Source organism: Phalacrocorax aristotelis, chromosome 1, assembly GCF_949628215.1.
Source record: "Phalacrocorax aristotelis chromosome 1, bGulAri2.1, whole genome shotgun sequence".
Taxonomy (NCBI): domain Eukaryota; kingdom Metazoa; phylum Chordata; class Aves; order Suliformes; family Phalacrocoracidae; genus Phalacrocorax; species Phalacrocorax aristotelis.
The window spans coordinates 7996247-8011108 of record NC_134276.1 but is presented as its reverse complement, the minus strand read 5'-3'; the positions used below and the strand labels follow the sequence as shown (position 1 = coordinate 8011108).

At 37.1% G+C, this 14862-nt stretch overlaps 1 protein-coding gene across 7 annotated transcripts in view; it reads right to left on the bottom strand.

Annotated features, from left to right (window-relative positions):
- Positions 1-14862, bottom strand: part of DLG2 (discs large MAGUK scaffold protein 2) — a 1060076-nt gene that overhangs the window by 349118 nt on the left and 696096 nt on the right. For all 7 annotated transcript variants that reach the window (XM_075079151.1, XM_075079412.1, XM_075079695.1 and 4 more), the window contains one exon: positions 2146-2270. In XM_075079151.1, the coding sequence (XP_074935252.1) occupies positions 2146-2270 (125 nt within the window). The remainder of the gene's footprint in view (positions 1-2145; positions 2271-14862) is intronic.

Genomic DNA, 14862 nt, shown 5'->3' with positions numbered 1-14862 from the left:
ACTCCAGATACACTGTATAATCATTCATATCATATGATATTCAGCTAAAAAGAAAATTAGATTTTCCTATTATTTAGTATAAAACCCATAGGATTAAGTCAACCCATTTCCCTAACGGCAGTCTCAGACATATTTCAAGGTGTCTGCAGTTTTCTTTGAAGTAAAAAAGCTCTGCAGATCCAATTTGAACTAAGTAGATTCAGACATTCAGTATTAACAAGAGAGGAATTTGGTGTAAACTATGTTTAGAAATGAGAATAGGAAAAATCACCATGCCAAATATATGCTTAACAATTACAACATTTTACTTCAATATGTGCTAACAAATATAGTACTCCAGGAGTACTAGTAATAAGATAACTATACTTGTACTACTAAACTTTTACTCTAAAACACAAAATTTGCCAGGTCTAATCTTAATATTGATTAATGAATTGCATTAGTATGATATCTTTTGTGGGTTTAGAAGGTCTTTCATAGACCTTTAAAACACAGTAATTACTAAATAATCATGAGTTAAATTTACAGTAGTTAATTAGTATAGCAATAAGTTACAAAATACATCATTTAATCCAAAGATAGCACAACAAAATACTGCAATGGCTTCTCTCTTCTTAGTAGTTTCAACTAGAAAATATTTCAAAAGTAATTAATAATTCTGCTAAAAAGATTTTTTTTTTCCCAGGGATTTTTTCTTATTTGTAGAAATGTAGATGCAGGTTTAAGACCCCCTTACGCTGTTCATCGTGTCAAATTTGATAGCATGATTTCGAGATACTGCTGTTTCCTCATGCTCTGTTTTGCATGAAGCTCATCTGGCCCAGTGCAGACATTTAAAATCTACATATGTCACTACAGCTCAACTAGTTAAAGAAACTCCTTTTCATTTGAGTCACCAGGCCCTTATAAGATGTGATTCTTCTGTTTTATTTTAGACACTAATTTTAGGATGAGATGAATCACAACCTGGAAGTGCTTAGGTTTTTCTTTACTCATATTAGGAGACTTTAAGAAGGCTAACTTAGGGGTAGGTAGCTGCATTTTAGTAATAAATTTATGTGAGATTATTCCTACTCCTTTTGTCTACAATCTTATTTAGATCGTAAAATCTTCAGGCCCAGACAACCACCATGACTCCTCATCACCATCACAGTAAAATTAAGAATAATTTCCAAAATCAAATTACTAACCTAGCATAAGAGATATCCAAAACTTGCTCTAAAACCTGGCCAAGTCCCCCTGCTTTTAACTTTGAATTAAAGAAAAAGGCTTTGGCAAAGAAGTTATTGTTACCATCTGGTCACATTTCATGAATTTTAGACCATCTGTTTTTGGCAAAGGCTCCCAGATCTTAGATTCCAGTGCTGAGATCATGAAAGCTTTAGAATTTTATCCCAAGTCTTTCCAGCTAAACTGCCTTTTTGGAGCATCAGCAGGCTTCACGACTGACAGATTTGTGGCAGCATCTGTGGTAGATGGAAGCCTTTCTGCATTCAGTCCGTAAGAAAGAGAAACACGAGCACTTCTGTGGTTCCTCTTATTTAAGAGATATGCTGCCATGTATTTGAGAGCCACAGGCGACCTGTGTGTCAGTCTCAGGAGCTACAGCAAGAGACTGCTCTGGGGGTGAATCAGAATATAGAGTATAGCCATCACATCCTCACAGCTGAAAAGAATATTTGGAAACAGAGGTAAGCACACCACAGTACCGCAGTCAAATAACAGGGAGCATCTACAAAGAGCTATTATTTAGCAACGGCCCCGTAGACTGGGAAGTCTTGATAGCCTTAACATGCAATGCATAGTTCTTCAGCCATGAACATACAAAGACCAAGCAGAGAAGACTCCATGCTGGTATGCCTGTTTCTTCCTCCTGTCCCCATCTTGCCTATTGTGCTAAATGAAATGACTGAAACAAAGATGGCGGTGGCACCAGCGAATGCCCCTTTATACTGGACTTAACTAACCTTATTCAGTTGCTTTAAGCTACTTAAATCAGCTCTCCTACCTTAGCAGAAAGGAGACTCTAGTCATGTCATTTACCTCCCCTGACCCCATGAGAGGCCCCGTTCACATTTGACTCTTAGAGAATAATTTAGAATATGTGCATTTTATTTCCAAACATACATAATGACTTAGTTTTACCTGAGTCTTCCATCCTCTGCTGCAGCTCCTCCTGGTATAATCTTAGTAATGAATATCCCAGGATCATCCCCAATGTGTGGGTTATCTGTTCCTCCAGCAATACTGAATCCCAAGCCAGAATTCCCCTGTAAAATAATAATAAAAAAATGCATCACCAGATGCTAGATTTCTACAGAATTTATTTCCAGTGCATGAGCAAAGTATCCTTGCTTCTTAAAGAAAGCACTTTATTTGGCAACACCATACTTGAAGGCGGGTGACTCAGTCAGAAAAAATTAATTGTCAGTTAAAGAACAGAGGCTGGGAAGACAAAGATTTCCCAGAGTTAATGGATGCTCCTACAGAAAGAGGATTTGACCTAAATTTAATTGTTTTCAAAAGCAGTCACACAAATTAACATCTAAACTCCAATATGAATTTATCCAAGTCAATGAGAGTTAGAGGCTAAAAACATTTTGGACCTTTGAAAAAAGGCTTTAAAAACCACCATCATTTATAAACAGAAACAGTGAAAAACATTTAGCTCTGAAGTTTTTTGGTACACCATTTTCTGTTGAAAAGTGATCATTGTTCAGATTCACATGCTTTAAAAAAAAATTGACAAAACAAGTTTATTTCTTTCATCTTCCTGATTTGCTAGAGTGAAATATTTGAAAGACACATTTTGAGGGTCTACTCAATAATCCTACTATTGCTTTTACTACTTTTGAGAATATATGAAAGATAAATAGGCCCGTACATCCATACAAACACTTGCAAATCAAGTCACTGTTTTTCACATACAATTCAAACCTAAAATTCTAACCCTTTTTTGGAAGTATATACTAGTTTTTGTGTTTTCTGTATAGATTAACATTAAGTATATGTTAGTTACTGCACTTTTCTATATACACTAACATTTTTGCAAGGGAGTCTTTCTTATTTGTAGAAATGTATATGCAGGTTTAAGACCCCCCGTGCATAAGAGGGTCTTAAAATTCAATGCGATACTTGATCCTTTAAGTGTCTCTCATCACAAATTATTTTTATAATTAGGTGATACAACACTATTGATATTGCAGGATGATTACACTACTGCAAATGAAATATGTTCGGGGCACTAAAAATACTTTTCCTTATCTCACCAACTTCTCAGGTTACTGGGCGTTTGTCTCCTTCACTGCTACTTGTGGACAGGTACCCGGTTCAGTGCTGGTGAGAAGAGTTGCTAATAAAAATGGCACCTCTATCTTTTTTTTTAATTTAAATCAAATCTCATTTCTGCATTTTTGAACTGTCCTTCAATTAGTAGGTCAGGCATACAGCACATTTTGTGTGCGAAAGCCTGCAAGTCGCCTGCCTGCAGCATGTCAAATCCTCGGTTCTGTTATCAGTATTCTACATTCACAAGCAATGCAGTTCTCATTACTCAGGAGATGTACATGCAATCTGCAGCTCTGCTATCAGCATATAATTGTGAATAAATTTTCAGTACTGAACTAATTTATAATCCAAGGAGAAGGATTTAGGACTACACATATCTTAACGCTTCTCAGCTAGCTATAATATAAAAAACATTATAATACTGAAACACTCTGTATATATTTTCTATAGACCAGGCCAGCATTATAAATCTTTGATTTAATCTCCTTGTCACCATTAGGATCATCTCAGATTCAGGTTGTTTTCCCAATATTTTAACACATGCCTTATTATACAGTGTGCTCCACACCAACATGCACTCTAAAAATACTTTAAGAATGTTTTCCTGTGAGTTTTTCTATATGTCATATTATTAATGAAGCTAATCTTCCAACACATGTGAGTGAAAAACTGTATACTTATACACACTTCAGAAGGCCTGGAACAAAAGCCTTAAAGCACTCCTAAAACCAAGGACAAATGTCTAGAAAGTTTGAGTAAGTAATATTTGATTTAAAAAAAAAACACCAGAACCTAAAATATGTAGAATAGAATTATTGGTTTTATTCGTAACTCCAAAGAGATTTAAAAAAATACACAATAACCTGTGTTTCTGAATAGAGGTAGATTTCGAAATCCCCAAAACCTACTCTTAACAGGGAAAGAAGAGCAGGGCAGCAAGGAAAAATCTGGCCATAATTTTTAGTTGTTTAGGGATCACTAACAGCTATATCATAATAAGAAAGCATGCCTGAAGAGCTTTAAAAACCATCAGGCTTGCCTGTTATGTGGGGTGTGCTTAGCTGTTCTTCACATAAAGTTCATTAGATTTCTTAGCAGGAAATAATTTCTGAAAAGGTTTCACATTTTCCCCGTATGCTTTTCCTCCTACCATACTTTTTTCCATTAACTTTTTGGAGCTGAAAAATACAGCAATGCTGACTGTAAGCAGTGATGTGGTAAAACTGCTACAGACTTAGAAGAATCAGTGCTAGCCCTTCACATTTATCCATAAATGTGCATCTATTATACTGCAAGACTACTCCAGTTCTGCTCCTTAGGAATAACCTTTTAAAAGAACAGGGCAGCACTCCTCATTGGTACTTTTGTATCCAGAAGATTTCAAGCAACTATTCTGGCTGCAGTCCTTGACTTGATCAACAGGATCTACAAGCTGTCACACACTAGCTGCCTGAGCAGCTGGGTATATCCCTGCAAGGCTTTCCTGCACCAGAAACTGCGCTGCAAAAGCTAAGAGCAATTACACATTTTTTTTCACTGTGATTCTTGGTGTGTCTGCCTTGGCTACATGCAAAAATCTTCTGTCTTTGCACTTCAGCTCATGGCCAACAAGGCTAAAAACATGGCTGCAATCACTCATGGGTAACCGGCCTTTTAAGAGCCTTGGGTTGAAGAATAATGCAATAGGAACATTTTGGTTAAAAACTACTGTATTTCAGTTCTAAGCAGCAATACTGATGTACAGGTGTCTCCCCTCCCCTAATGCTCTGTCTTACTGGTGTGCAGGTTCAGCAGCATGTTGTTGTTACATTAGAAACCCATTGTAGTTGATGAGCTGTAACTCCAAGTTCCAATTGAGTACTGTCTACTAGTGCAACACTAGAGGCTTTATGCAAGGGTTAGCTCCCCACCCTTTACTTTTTGCCTCCCCTTTATCCCCATCCCAGAAAAAGAGTGTGTTAATTATCTTCACAGGTTTTCTTGGCTCCCTGTCATTTCATGTGAACCAATGAAAATGTCTGCCTTCCCTCAGCCCAAAACAACAGCTGAACCATCACTTAGCCATGGCATTTTCCAAAGTGGAACAGTCATGCTTTCTTTCGTGCTGACTCTCAAGTTTGGGAGTGGTTCCCCATAAATATCTGTCAAGTTAATTCAGTGCCCTCTCTCTATTCCAAGCCTTACTTCTCTTGGACGCTTACAAAGGAAGTTAACAATGAGCTCAGGGGCCTGGTGACAATGCAGATAAATGCTTAATGGGAATTAATAGCAGTGGATACAGAGGAGAAGAGGTGTAAATCAACAGAAGTCTTCCTCCTTTGGGATACTCCATCGATACTCTGTAATTGACTTTCATATTTAGGCCTAAATATGCTTGCTTGCTTTTTTTCAGGGTTCTTTGTTAGAAGAGATTTAGCCAAAAATCCCAAAACATACGTAGTGGAAAAAAATTCTAAACAAGTTGCAGACCTGCTAACTTTTTTGGCATTGCTCAAACATCATTATTCACATGTCCAAATATCTAAAGGTCCAGATCCAAATAATTTTATATTGAACTCATATTAGCTAAATTATCTCTTGACCTAAATCTTGTCATCTCTTTGTCCAAGTTCTCAATTGCTACTATTATAAAACCCTCATATAATTAGTTACTGACTATATAGGGAAGATTTGCATAAAATTACTCAGCAATAGATGCATGAATGTATTTTTTTAATTGTTACTTTATTTTCTTACTAGCTTCCCTGCCTTTTATTGCAAGGCCTCAGTCATGTGCACAGCCTGACAAACAGCTTAGAGTAGTACAACATCCCAGTTTGGCTTAAAAAAATGTTGCTTCATTTTCCTCCTATTCATGCTGGATATCTCATGCTTCTTAGGGATTTACCATCAAGCTCAAATTTCTCTCTTGGCTTAGCTTTACTTTTCAAACAGAGAAACTTAGGTCAAACTACCAAATCAAAATAATTTCGCCCAGCCCAGCCCCAGAGGCCTCCTTCCTGTTCTCCTCTGAAGGAAAGGTCAGTACTACTTCTTAAGGTTTACTACACAAGCCTGGCTCTTTCAGATGGGGCTTTGCACCTCCACAAGGATCAGCTGGGTTCTTTATAGCTCAGCTTGTGCAGGCAAGAGGCTTGGCTGTAATTCTTTGGCCCTGGAGGGGCAGACAACCTCCAACAGAGGCACAGTATCGCTTCAGATGACTGGTGTTACGCCTTCTGCCAACTCCAAAAGACAACACTTAGGGTCAGAATAAGATGATGGATGATTCATATGCCAGGGTAAGAAAATAAAACTTGCAAGTTCTGGCCAGTTTGACTCTCTTCCCTCAAGAATTGTTATACTGCCAAAATAAAGATCACAAAAATAAAGTAAGAATCCCCAGCAGGTAATGGTTTTGGGTAGCCAGAAGGCCATCTTTCTTCTTACTTAGCCTTCCACCTTGTGTTCTCCTCCTTTTACACACCACTGTGAGCAGCTGTGTAACAAGCTGCATCATCATAGGTTGCAGCATTTTTATTTTGTCAGACAGTAACCCTCAGAAGTGCTCCACGCTGACTTCTGTTGAAACAGAGTTAGGTCAACACTGAGAACTTTTCAAGCTATTTTCTCATGACTTTATAGCTCTCCATGGATGACAGCCTTCCATATACTCCTGCAAATGTTTTCCTCCTTATTGTTTCTCATTTTTTTTTCTTTTTTTCTGCTCAAGAGCTGCATTTCGCCTTAGAGCAGAGTTTGGTAACAGATGATGCAAATGCATTCAGTGTTTAACAAAATCGCAGAAGAATACAAGCCCAAGAAGCAGAAATGAGATCAGAAATGCACATCAAGGCATCAAGGGCAGACTGCTTTTTTCCCTATATACGGGCCAAGTCACTTGTGTTCTAGCACACTGAATAAGCATACCACAATCACATAGATGTTTACCATTTTAATTTCTTTTTTTTTTTTTCATTCTGATCAACAAGGTGACAGCAGAACCCAGTGTTTGACACCAACTTCACACAGACTCTTTTTGAACGGCTTAATTACTTCAGTGCTCCTAAAAGAATTTGTCATAATCTTCTGAAGTGACATGATTTTGTAGCTCTGTGACATTTAAGTTAGGAAAAAAAAATAGACATGAACTGCACAGAATTTGCTTAACGACTGCTGCAACCTCAGCCTCTCATGGCAGTGTACCAGGAAGCCTGTTTCACAGAGTCCATCAGTCAGCAAAAAGTCCAAGAGAGAATGAGGAACTGTATAGCAGGATAATTTCCAGAGGCTGAAAGATGTTTCAGGTGACACACATATTGTCACAGCCTCTATTACTGAAATGATCTTTGTGTTTGTATTTTTTTTTTACCTACAGGTTTAAAGAAGCCATTTTGCTCAGCTGTTAAGGAATATAAGTTAATGTTAATAAAGATGTAATGTGCTGAACTATGCAAATAAATAAATAGTAATATGTAAATAAGATTATTGACACAAGCCAAGCCTACAGCGGTTTCCATGTTTCCGAGGATTTTGCCCAAGTAAAGGCATCAAGTTTCCATCACATAAGATTGTTTTGCTGTTTCGCAGAAAACCTAAATCCAAACACAGGATCACAGAAATGTGTGATGACTCTTCCATTAGGCCCTAAGAAGTACTGCTTATCAGTAAATACAGGGGAAATTAAGAGTGGTCACAGCGTACATGTTTGTGGACGAAGCATTCAAGTCCATTCCTGAGATCATGCAAAAGAGAATCAAAATTCTTGACCCTCGCTGCCTTTGTGAGCTCAAACTTGTTGCTCTTTCTTTGTGGAAAGTTTTATTGCTTGGGGAAAAGAGGAAAAAGAGAAAGGTCAGTAATTATACACATCCACAAAGTGCTGCAAACTTTTGAACAAAAGTGATAGGGGAAAAATGGTTAATTAGATAACAACTTAATCTGTGGTCTGTAGTCTTGTAATAATTCTTCTTCTTCTGTTTCCATATAAAATTCTGAGACTTTAAAGAAAATCTTCTCTTGCCAAACCACGTGTTCATAAGAAGCAGAACTTTATGCATGAACGAAAACACAACGGGAAAACACTGCCTTTTTTAATTATTCTTAATAGTGTACCAACATACTTATAATTTTATCTCAAGATTTTTGGTTGTGGGTTGTTTTTTTTTTTCCCTGTAGGCTTCCTACCTCTACTCCGATGTTTACAGACAAATTTGTGGAATGCTTTTCTCTCTTGTGTCTTTTACAGATGGCTTTAAAGTATGAATTACTGCCTAAATTTGCAGGTTTTGTCAGAGCAAGTTTAGTCAAGAGAAAGCTCACAAAATGATAGCTGACTCATTCCTAAATGCACGCTATATTTTTTTCTGTCTTCCTTTATCACAAATTTAAAAGGCCCTATCAAATTTTTCACTTGATACCTCTTAAAAAGTTGCCTGCTGAACTTTACAGTGGGAATTATCCTTCAGCTTTTTAAGAGAACTAATGATTTGTAGGTTCAGTAAATCTGAACCTTTACCTTTGTATTAAAGGTAATACAAAGGCAGCTATACCTTTATATACAAAGGTAAGCTGTATCCTCTGAAGTCAGTGTAGACTTGGCATGCATTTGACAGAATTTCAGAATTTGACATGCATGCGTCAAAACCCTAAAGCTTTTCAGCTTTGGCTGCTACAGGCAGGGCACTTTCTCACTCTGTGTAAGTAAGACAAACCTTTCTGATGGTGATGTTGGCTTAGGAATTATGTATTTTTGTTTAAAAGAAGATTTACATGGTTTTGATTTTCAAGTCTAATGCAGTACTTTCCTGTAAGTAAATGTTGCTGTGAGGAAATGCTAATTCATAAACTACTGTTGAGTTTATTTCAGATGGTGGAAAAATATGTCCTTTACTTGAACTATGAAACATACTCTGAGCCACATAATTTGAAACCTGACTTTTTTATAGATTTTAGTAAGTTTTTTAATCACTGCGTACTCATTTTTAAGTTTTACATTTCTGCTTAAGTAAAGTCATAGTTCTGAAATCTTATAAAAAGTAAAATATGAAAGTAGTCCTTGTTCTCTACAGATATTCAAAACAGTTTGGCTGGAATACTCAGCAAATTTTTGTGATGTCCAAAATTCACCTCTCACAGGGCACCTTTTTAATAGCAAAAACAGTTGTACAAAACAGCAGTCCCTGACTCCTGGCTAAGCCTGCTACCATTTATATATTGTGCATTACTACGTATGGAGCAAAGCTTTGGCTCTCCTTAGGGTTCTTCCCTCAGAATACTTCCGTTTCAGATGAAAAACCCAACACCTTCTCCCATGAGACAAAAAAAAAAATAACACCTCCTTCCATAAACCACATTCACCCTTGTTCTATGATATTAGGTTTCTCCAAGAACTACTCAACATCATGAGAAAGTGTAAGCTGAGAATGAGTCAAGCTTAGAAAACTGTGGGGAATTAAATTTTTGCAAGAGACAGGGGAAAAAAAAAACCACTAAGAGCTGTGGGGCAAGTAGAGTGAATAAAATAACGTAGCCTACAAATGAGAGAAATGATTGAAAACTCTGACCCTAACTGACAGTCATGGGAGGTTTAGAATCAGACCAGGATTTCCTGCTGCTCTGAAATAGTCCTTCATAGGCTTTCTCTTTTTCTTTGTGCTAAAGCAGATAAGGTGACTTAGTTTGGCACCTAAGATGGTTATATGGAGGGAATACCTCTAGATATAACAAGTCCAAGAAGAGGATGATTATCTGAGACTGCTAGAAAGGTCAGTGGGTGCTAAGTACTTCTGCAGACTTTGTTCCATAATGTGTTTCTCCACAAAGTGCTTCTTGCCTGTAAGATACAACTCTCCTTTATTCACCTGACAGTGAAGCGATACAGAACTTTTAGTACCTTTCACTCAGCCATACTTAGTTTAACAGCATGTATAGAGTTAGGGGTGTTCTACCCATCACTCAACCATGCCCAGTGCAACAGCACACAGCCACGTTGCAAACAAAAGCTTAACAAGTTAATGCTTCATCCCCCTGAAATGAACAGGTGATTTTATAATATGCGAAACACTTCCATCTAATTCAGGATTTTGATAGAATATGTTTGTTAAACCCGCCTACTCAAGGCTCTATGATCTTTAAGACAAGACAGGATTCTGCTTTGCAATTCTTTGACAATCTGGCATTTATACTAGCATTGTTCTTGTATTCTGAAGAAAGAGTGATACATGCTAAATATCAAAACTGTTTCCTGCCATACAGTATGTGGTTCTTTGGCCATCTCCAACTGTAATGCTAGATCTTTCATATCCTGCCACATCTAATCCTTTCTTCAGTATTAAATCATTCCAGCAATGTTTTCAGGTATTTGCACATGCTATACTATAGTGTATTTTTCTTCTACTGTGTTTTATCCAAACTCAAGTTTCCAAAGCCTAAACATCAAAACCACATTTCTGTCTCATTCAGAGAACAAGGACATTTGCATATTTATCAGAGTGCTGGTGAACTCTTTTGTACTTTCAAATCTACTCAAGAGTAACATAATTCATGAAACTCTCACTTCTCCCACATATGCTGGCACACTCCCCAGAGTCAGAGTTTTGAGGCTCCATAGTTATATTATGCTCCATATGGTACAGATTTTCATCTCTCACTGTGCCATTTGTTGTTTTCAAGCCCCTTATCAGGTTCAGCACATTCATTACAAAACCACAATACACGACTACAATTGCTTTGACTACAACTGCTTCATATCCTTACTCTCCCTTGTTGTCCGTAGAGGGATATTGTTCCCTCAGCTCTGCCCAGATGAAGTACAACATTCAGGAAGGATAATTTTAAAAAAGATCTGATGGATTTGGTTTGTCATCATAGATGTGAACTCTACAACACTGAGAACCAGCAAATCTAGACAAGGAATGAAGCCACTACCAAAGTGAAGCAACCTCTTATAAAAATGCTAGGGCGTCCTCTGCCTGTATACGGATTGATGCAAAAGGGTAGATGTGAACTCTCTTCAGGTTTGTTTTTCACTATTATATCTTTATTAAGCTCACAGAAAGAGCTTCTGACCTGTGACAAACATGTATGCCTACTTTTTCTTCAACGTGTTTCTTGTCCTGCTTCAATATTATCTGTAGGGATAGTCTTTCCCAGCATCACAGGAGCATCGTGACCTTGCCTGTTCTGCCTCATACAAAAAAGTTAGGCAATATATGTCCTCTTTTAGTTAGTTACATACAATGAAAGCAAACAAATGTCACAGAAAACACAGACTGATGAGTAGCTGAAGAGCAGTATGGGGAAAACTAATTATCTACAATTTTCATCAAAACACAGATGCATGTTCTTTGGAGGAGGGAAGTTCTGCTTCTGGGGAGTGAAAGGTTTCACTTCACTTGAAAAAAGTCTTTCTTTGTCATATTGCATCACTCCAGGTTAGCACTAGACTTCTCATCAACCAGACCCTGAGAGCTTTCTGAACTCCCAGGACTATGCTATCAAAAGTGAAAAAATCAGATCAAGGAAAGGAAAGCACCCGCTAAGTGATAATAGTAACTAGACATAAGGGGGGTGGGGAAGAACATGAGTAAGAGTAAAACACTAACAGGAACTGAAAGAATAGCAAAGCTTATTCAAGAGACAGGCTACTTTAAACTTTGACATGATCATCACTGAAATTTTCATAATGCAATTATCTGCAAAAACTGAGGAGATTAAGACATGTTTAAATGTAACTCTATGATAGAAGTAGACAGTCACATTTTGTTACAAGGACTTAGGGAACAGAAACCTGATTCTGCTGAAGCTATGGAAACCAACAGGGTTTCACCACACAGTGCTAAAAATTAAAAGGAAAGAAGAAAACTCCTGCCGGTGACTTCAGCTCCTCTCTAAAGGATGACACTTCTTATCCCTTTCTGCTGTTAGTTCAGTGCTATGAAAACCCCAGTCCATGTCTTGAGACTATTTGGAAACTCCTTGGTTAAACCAGTTTGTAGGTCTAAGTCTGTGTTGAAAAACTGCTGCATGCCTAGGTGGGTTTATTTGGACAGATCACACAATGACTACAGCATTGCTTTGTAAAGCACTTAGGGGAATTTGAGACTCCTTGACTATTAAAGGTGCTGGAATAAGCCCAAATTCTAAGCTACTGTCTAAGCTATTGTTTTCCATTTGAAAGTCATATTCACAGATATGAAATGAGTACATTTAGTTGTTCTCATCTTGTGATTTACTTTTTTTAGCTTATTTTTAACATATTATAGCCCAACAATTTCTTGGGTTATATTTCTTTACTGAAATACATATATGGTTAATAATTTAGATTAAATTCTGGAATGTTTCTATCCATTACAAGATTCTGATAATCTTTTTTTTCCAACTCTTATTCAATCCCGCATCAAAGGAAATGCATGAGTAAAACTCTTAATTTGCCTCCTTATTCAAAATCATGATCTTCAGGGCATGTAATCTGGAAGAAAAAGCTACGCTATTAATGAACTTAAAGGCCCTTAAGGGTTTCAAGTTCAAGCACAAATCCTAACGGCAAATGACTGAGTATTCTTGGTATTGCATAACTTACCTTGCCATCATTGCACTACTGTAGTAGCTAAGCACAGAGAATTTAGCACTACCTTCTCTTTTAATACACATTAAAGCAAGCTTTTTTATTCTGATTAACATTTAAGACCTTTCTTTCAGGCCCCATGATGCTCAACTATAGATTTCACTGAGAAGAAATACAAAGAAGGATAAATAACATAAAATGCAATTCATTCTTCTTTGTTCTTCACAGATACACATCTAAATCTCATAACTTTTTCCAGCTTCGTGCTGACCCTATTTTATCGTAACATTTCATGTCAGTGTCCATTTTGTTTCTTATTCTTAGGAAACCTGATTGTCTATGACCCTGAGCAATCTGACGTAGCTTTAAAGTGTCTGTCTCTGAGCAGGAGCTTGGGCTAGATGACCTCCACAAGTCCCTTCCAAACCAAATTATTCTCTGATTCTATGAAACACCAGTGTCACAAATAGAAAACAAGTTTTCAAACTCTGTTGTCAGTCTAGGAATTGTTCAGTCACTAAAAACTTCCCTTCTTAATTTTATCTTAAAAATTACATTATATTTAAACATTTTTTGCATGGATATGTCCCTACAAAAATTCCTTTTCCAAGATTTGTACCTGTACATTCTTAAGTGCAGAGGCTTTTTTGACATGGTCTCTGTGAAAATCAGATTAAACTCTTGGCTAAAACTGTACCTTGAACAACTTTCACACCATTCTTTGAAACTAATCAAATCAATCTGTCACATGAGAAATGTACAGATCCTTTGTATTAGAAAAATAGATTTTACAGGTGCCCTTCTGGGAGGAAGAAGAAAAAAGTCATCTTTAAGCAGGTACCTGTTTGCCAAACTTGGCCAAAATATTTCCCTAGGGAGTATTTTCCTGCCCTTCTAGAAATCAGTTGAGATAAGATTCAATGTTCCTTTACTTACATCAACACTTTTGGTAGTGTGCTGAATACAGTATGCACATATATAAATTAATACACAGAACATTGTGCAACAGAACTAGACTGGCATTCCCAAAAATATCTGTATAACATAAAATATCAGATATTAATTTTTGTTGAAAATTCAAAGGAACTCTAAATTCTCATGTCCTACTTCAGATATGTGTCATGGTAATGAATCATATTAAAAATTTATAGTATAAGTTAATAGCAATTTTCAAGTTTAGTAACATTATTTTAAAGGTGGTTGTCACTGATTCATTGGCAGAGAATAACGGTCTTGTGATTCATGGAGAGAGAAAGTTGTCTCCTCCCCAGCCTGTACAGATGCCACTTCTGCCTTTTTGGAGGGGGTAGGAAGACAGGCTGGGGAACAGAGCCTACAGCAAGATTCTTACCCAGCAAAAGGAAGTTAGACTAGAAGTTGACCAATGTACACTTTTTAAGAAGAAAAGCAAAAACCAACAAAGACATTTTCACTTGATCCCAGACTCTCTATGGAAAGATCACAGCCCAAGATGCCTCTGGGTCACACACAGGTGCTGCTCACACTGACAAGCTGATTTAAGTAAAGTAATAAGTTTGATGAGTGGAATTTTCAGAAGAATCAAACTATTCCTATTGATGTCTGAAAGAATTACCCCCTATTTCAAAAGAAACAGCTAGGCTACAAGTAAATGCTTTTGAAAATCCAGTCTTTTATCTGAATTACTAACATTTCAGACCTTGTTTTCTTAGTATTAGCAGTAGCTTTTCTGTCACTAAAGGCCTTTTTTTGTTGATTAATGTTAAGAGTAGCCACTCTCTAGAAATAAAGCTGAAATGCCTGTTACTGGTAGCATGAAAAAACATGAGTCTATTTCTGCTGTGTCCCTGAAATGTATTTCACATTCACCCCCTGAGACAGTAAACTACCAATGCAAAATAAAACCTGGAAGAAAGAGTCCTTCAGAAAGGGAAAAGGACTCTGCCTCTATACTTAAGCAATGCAAAGGGATTTGAAATTTTACTCATAAAACAGTCACAGAAAAATAAGCTGTATGCTCCTGATACTATGGCCTCCTACACTAGCTC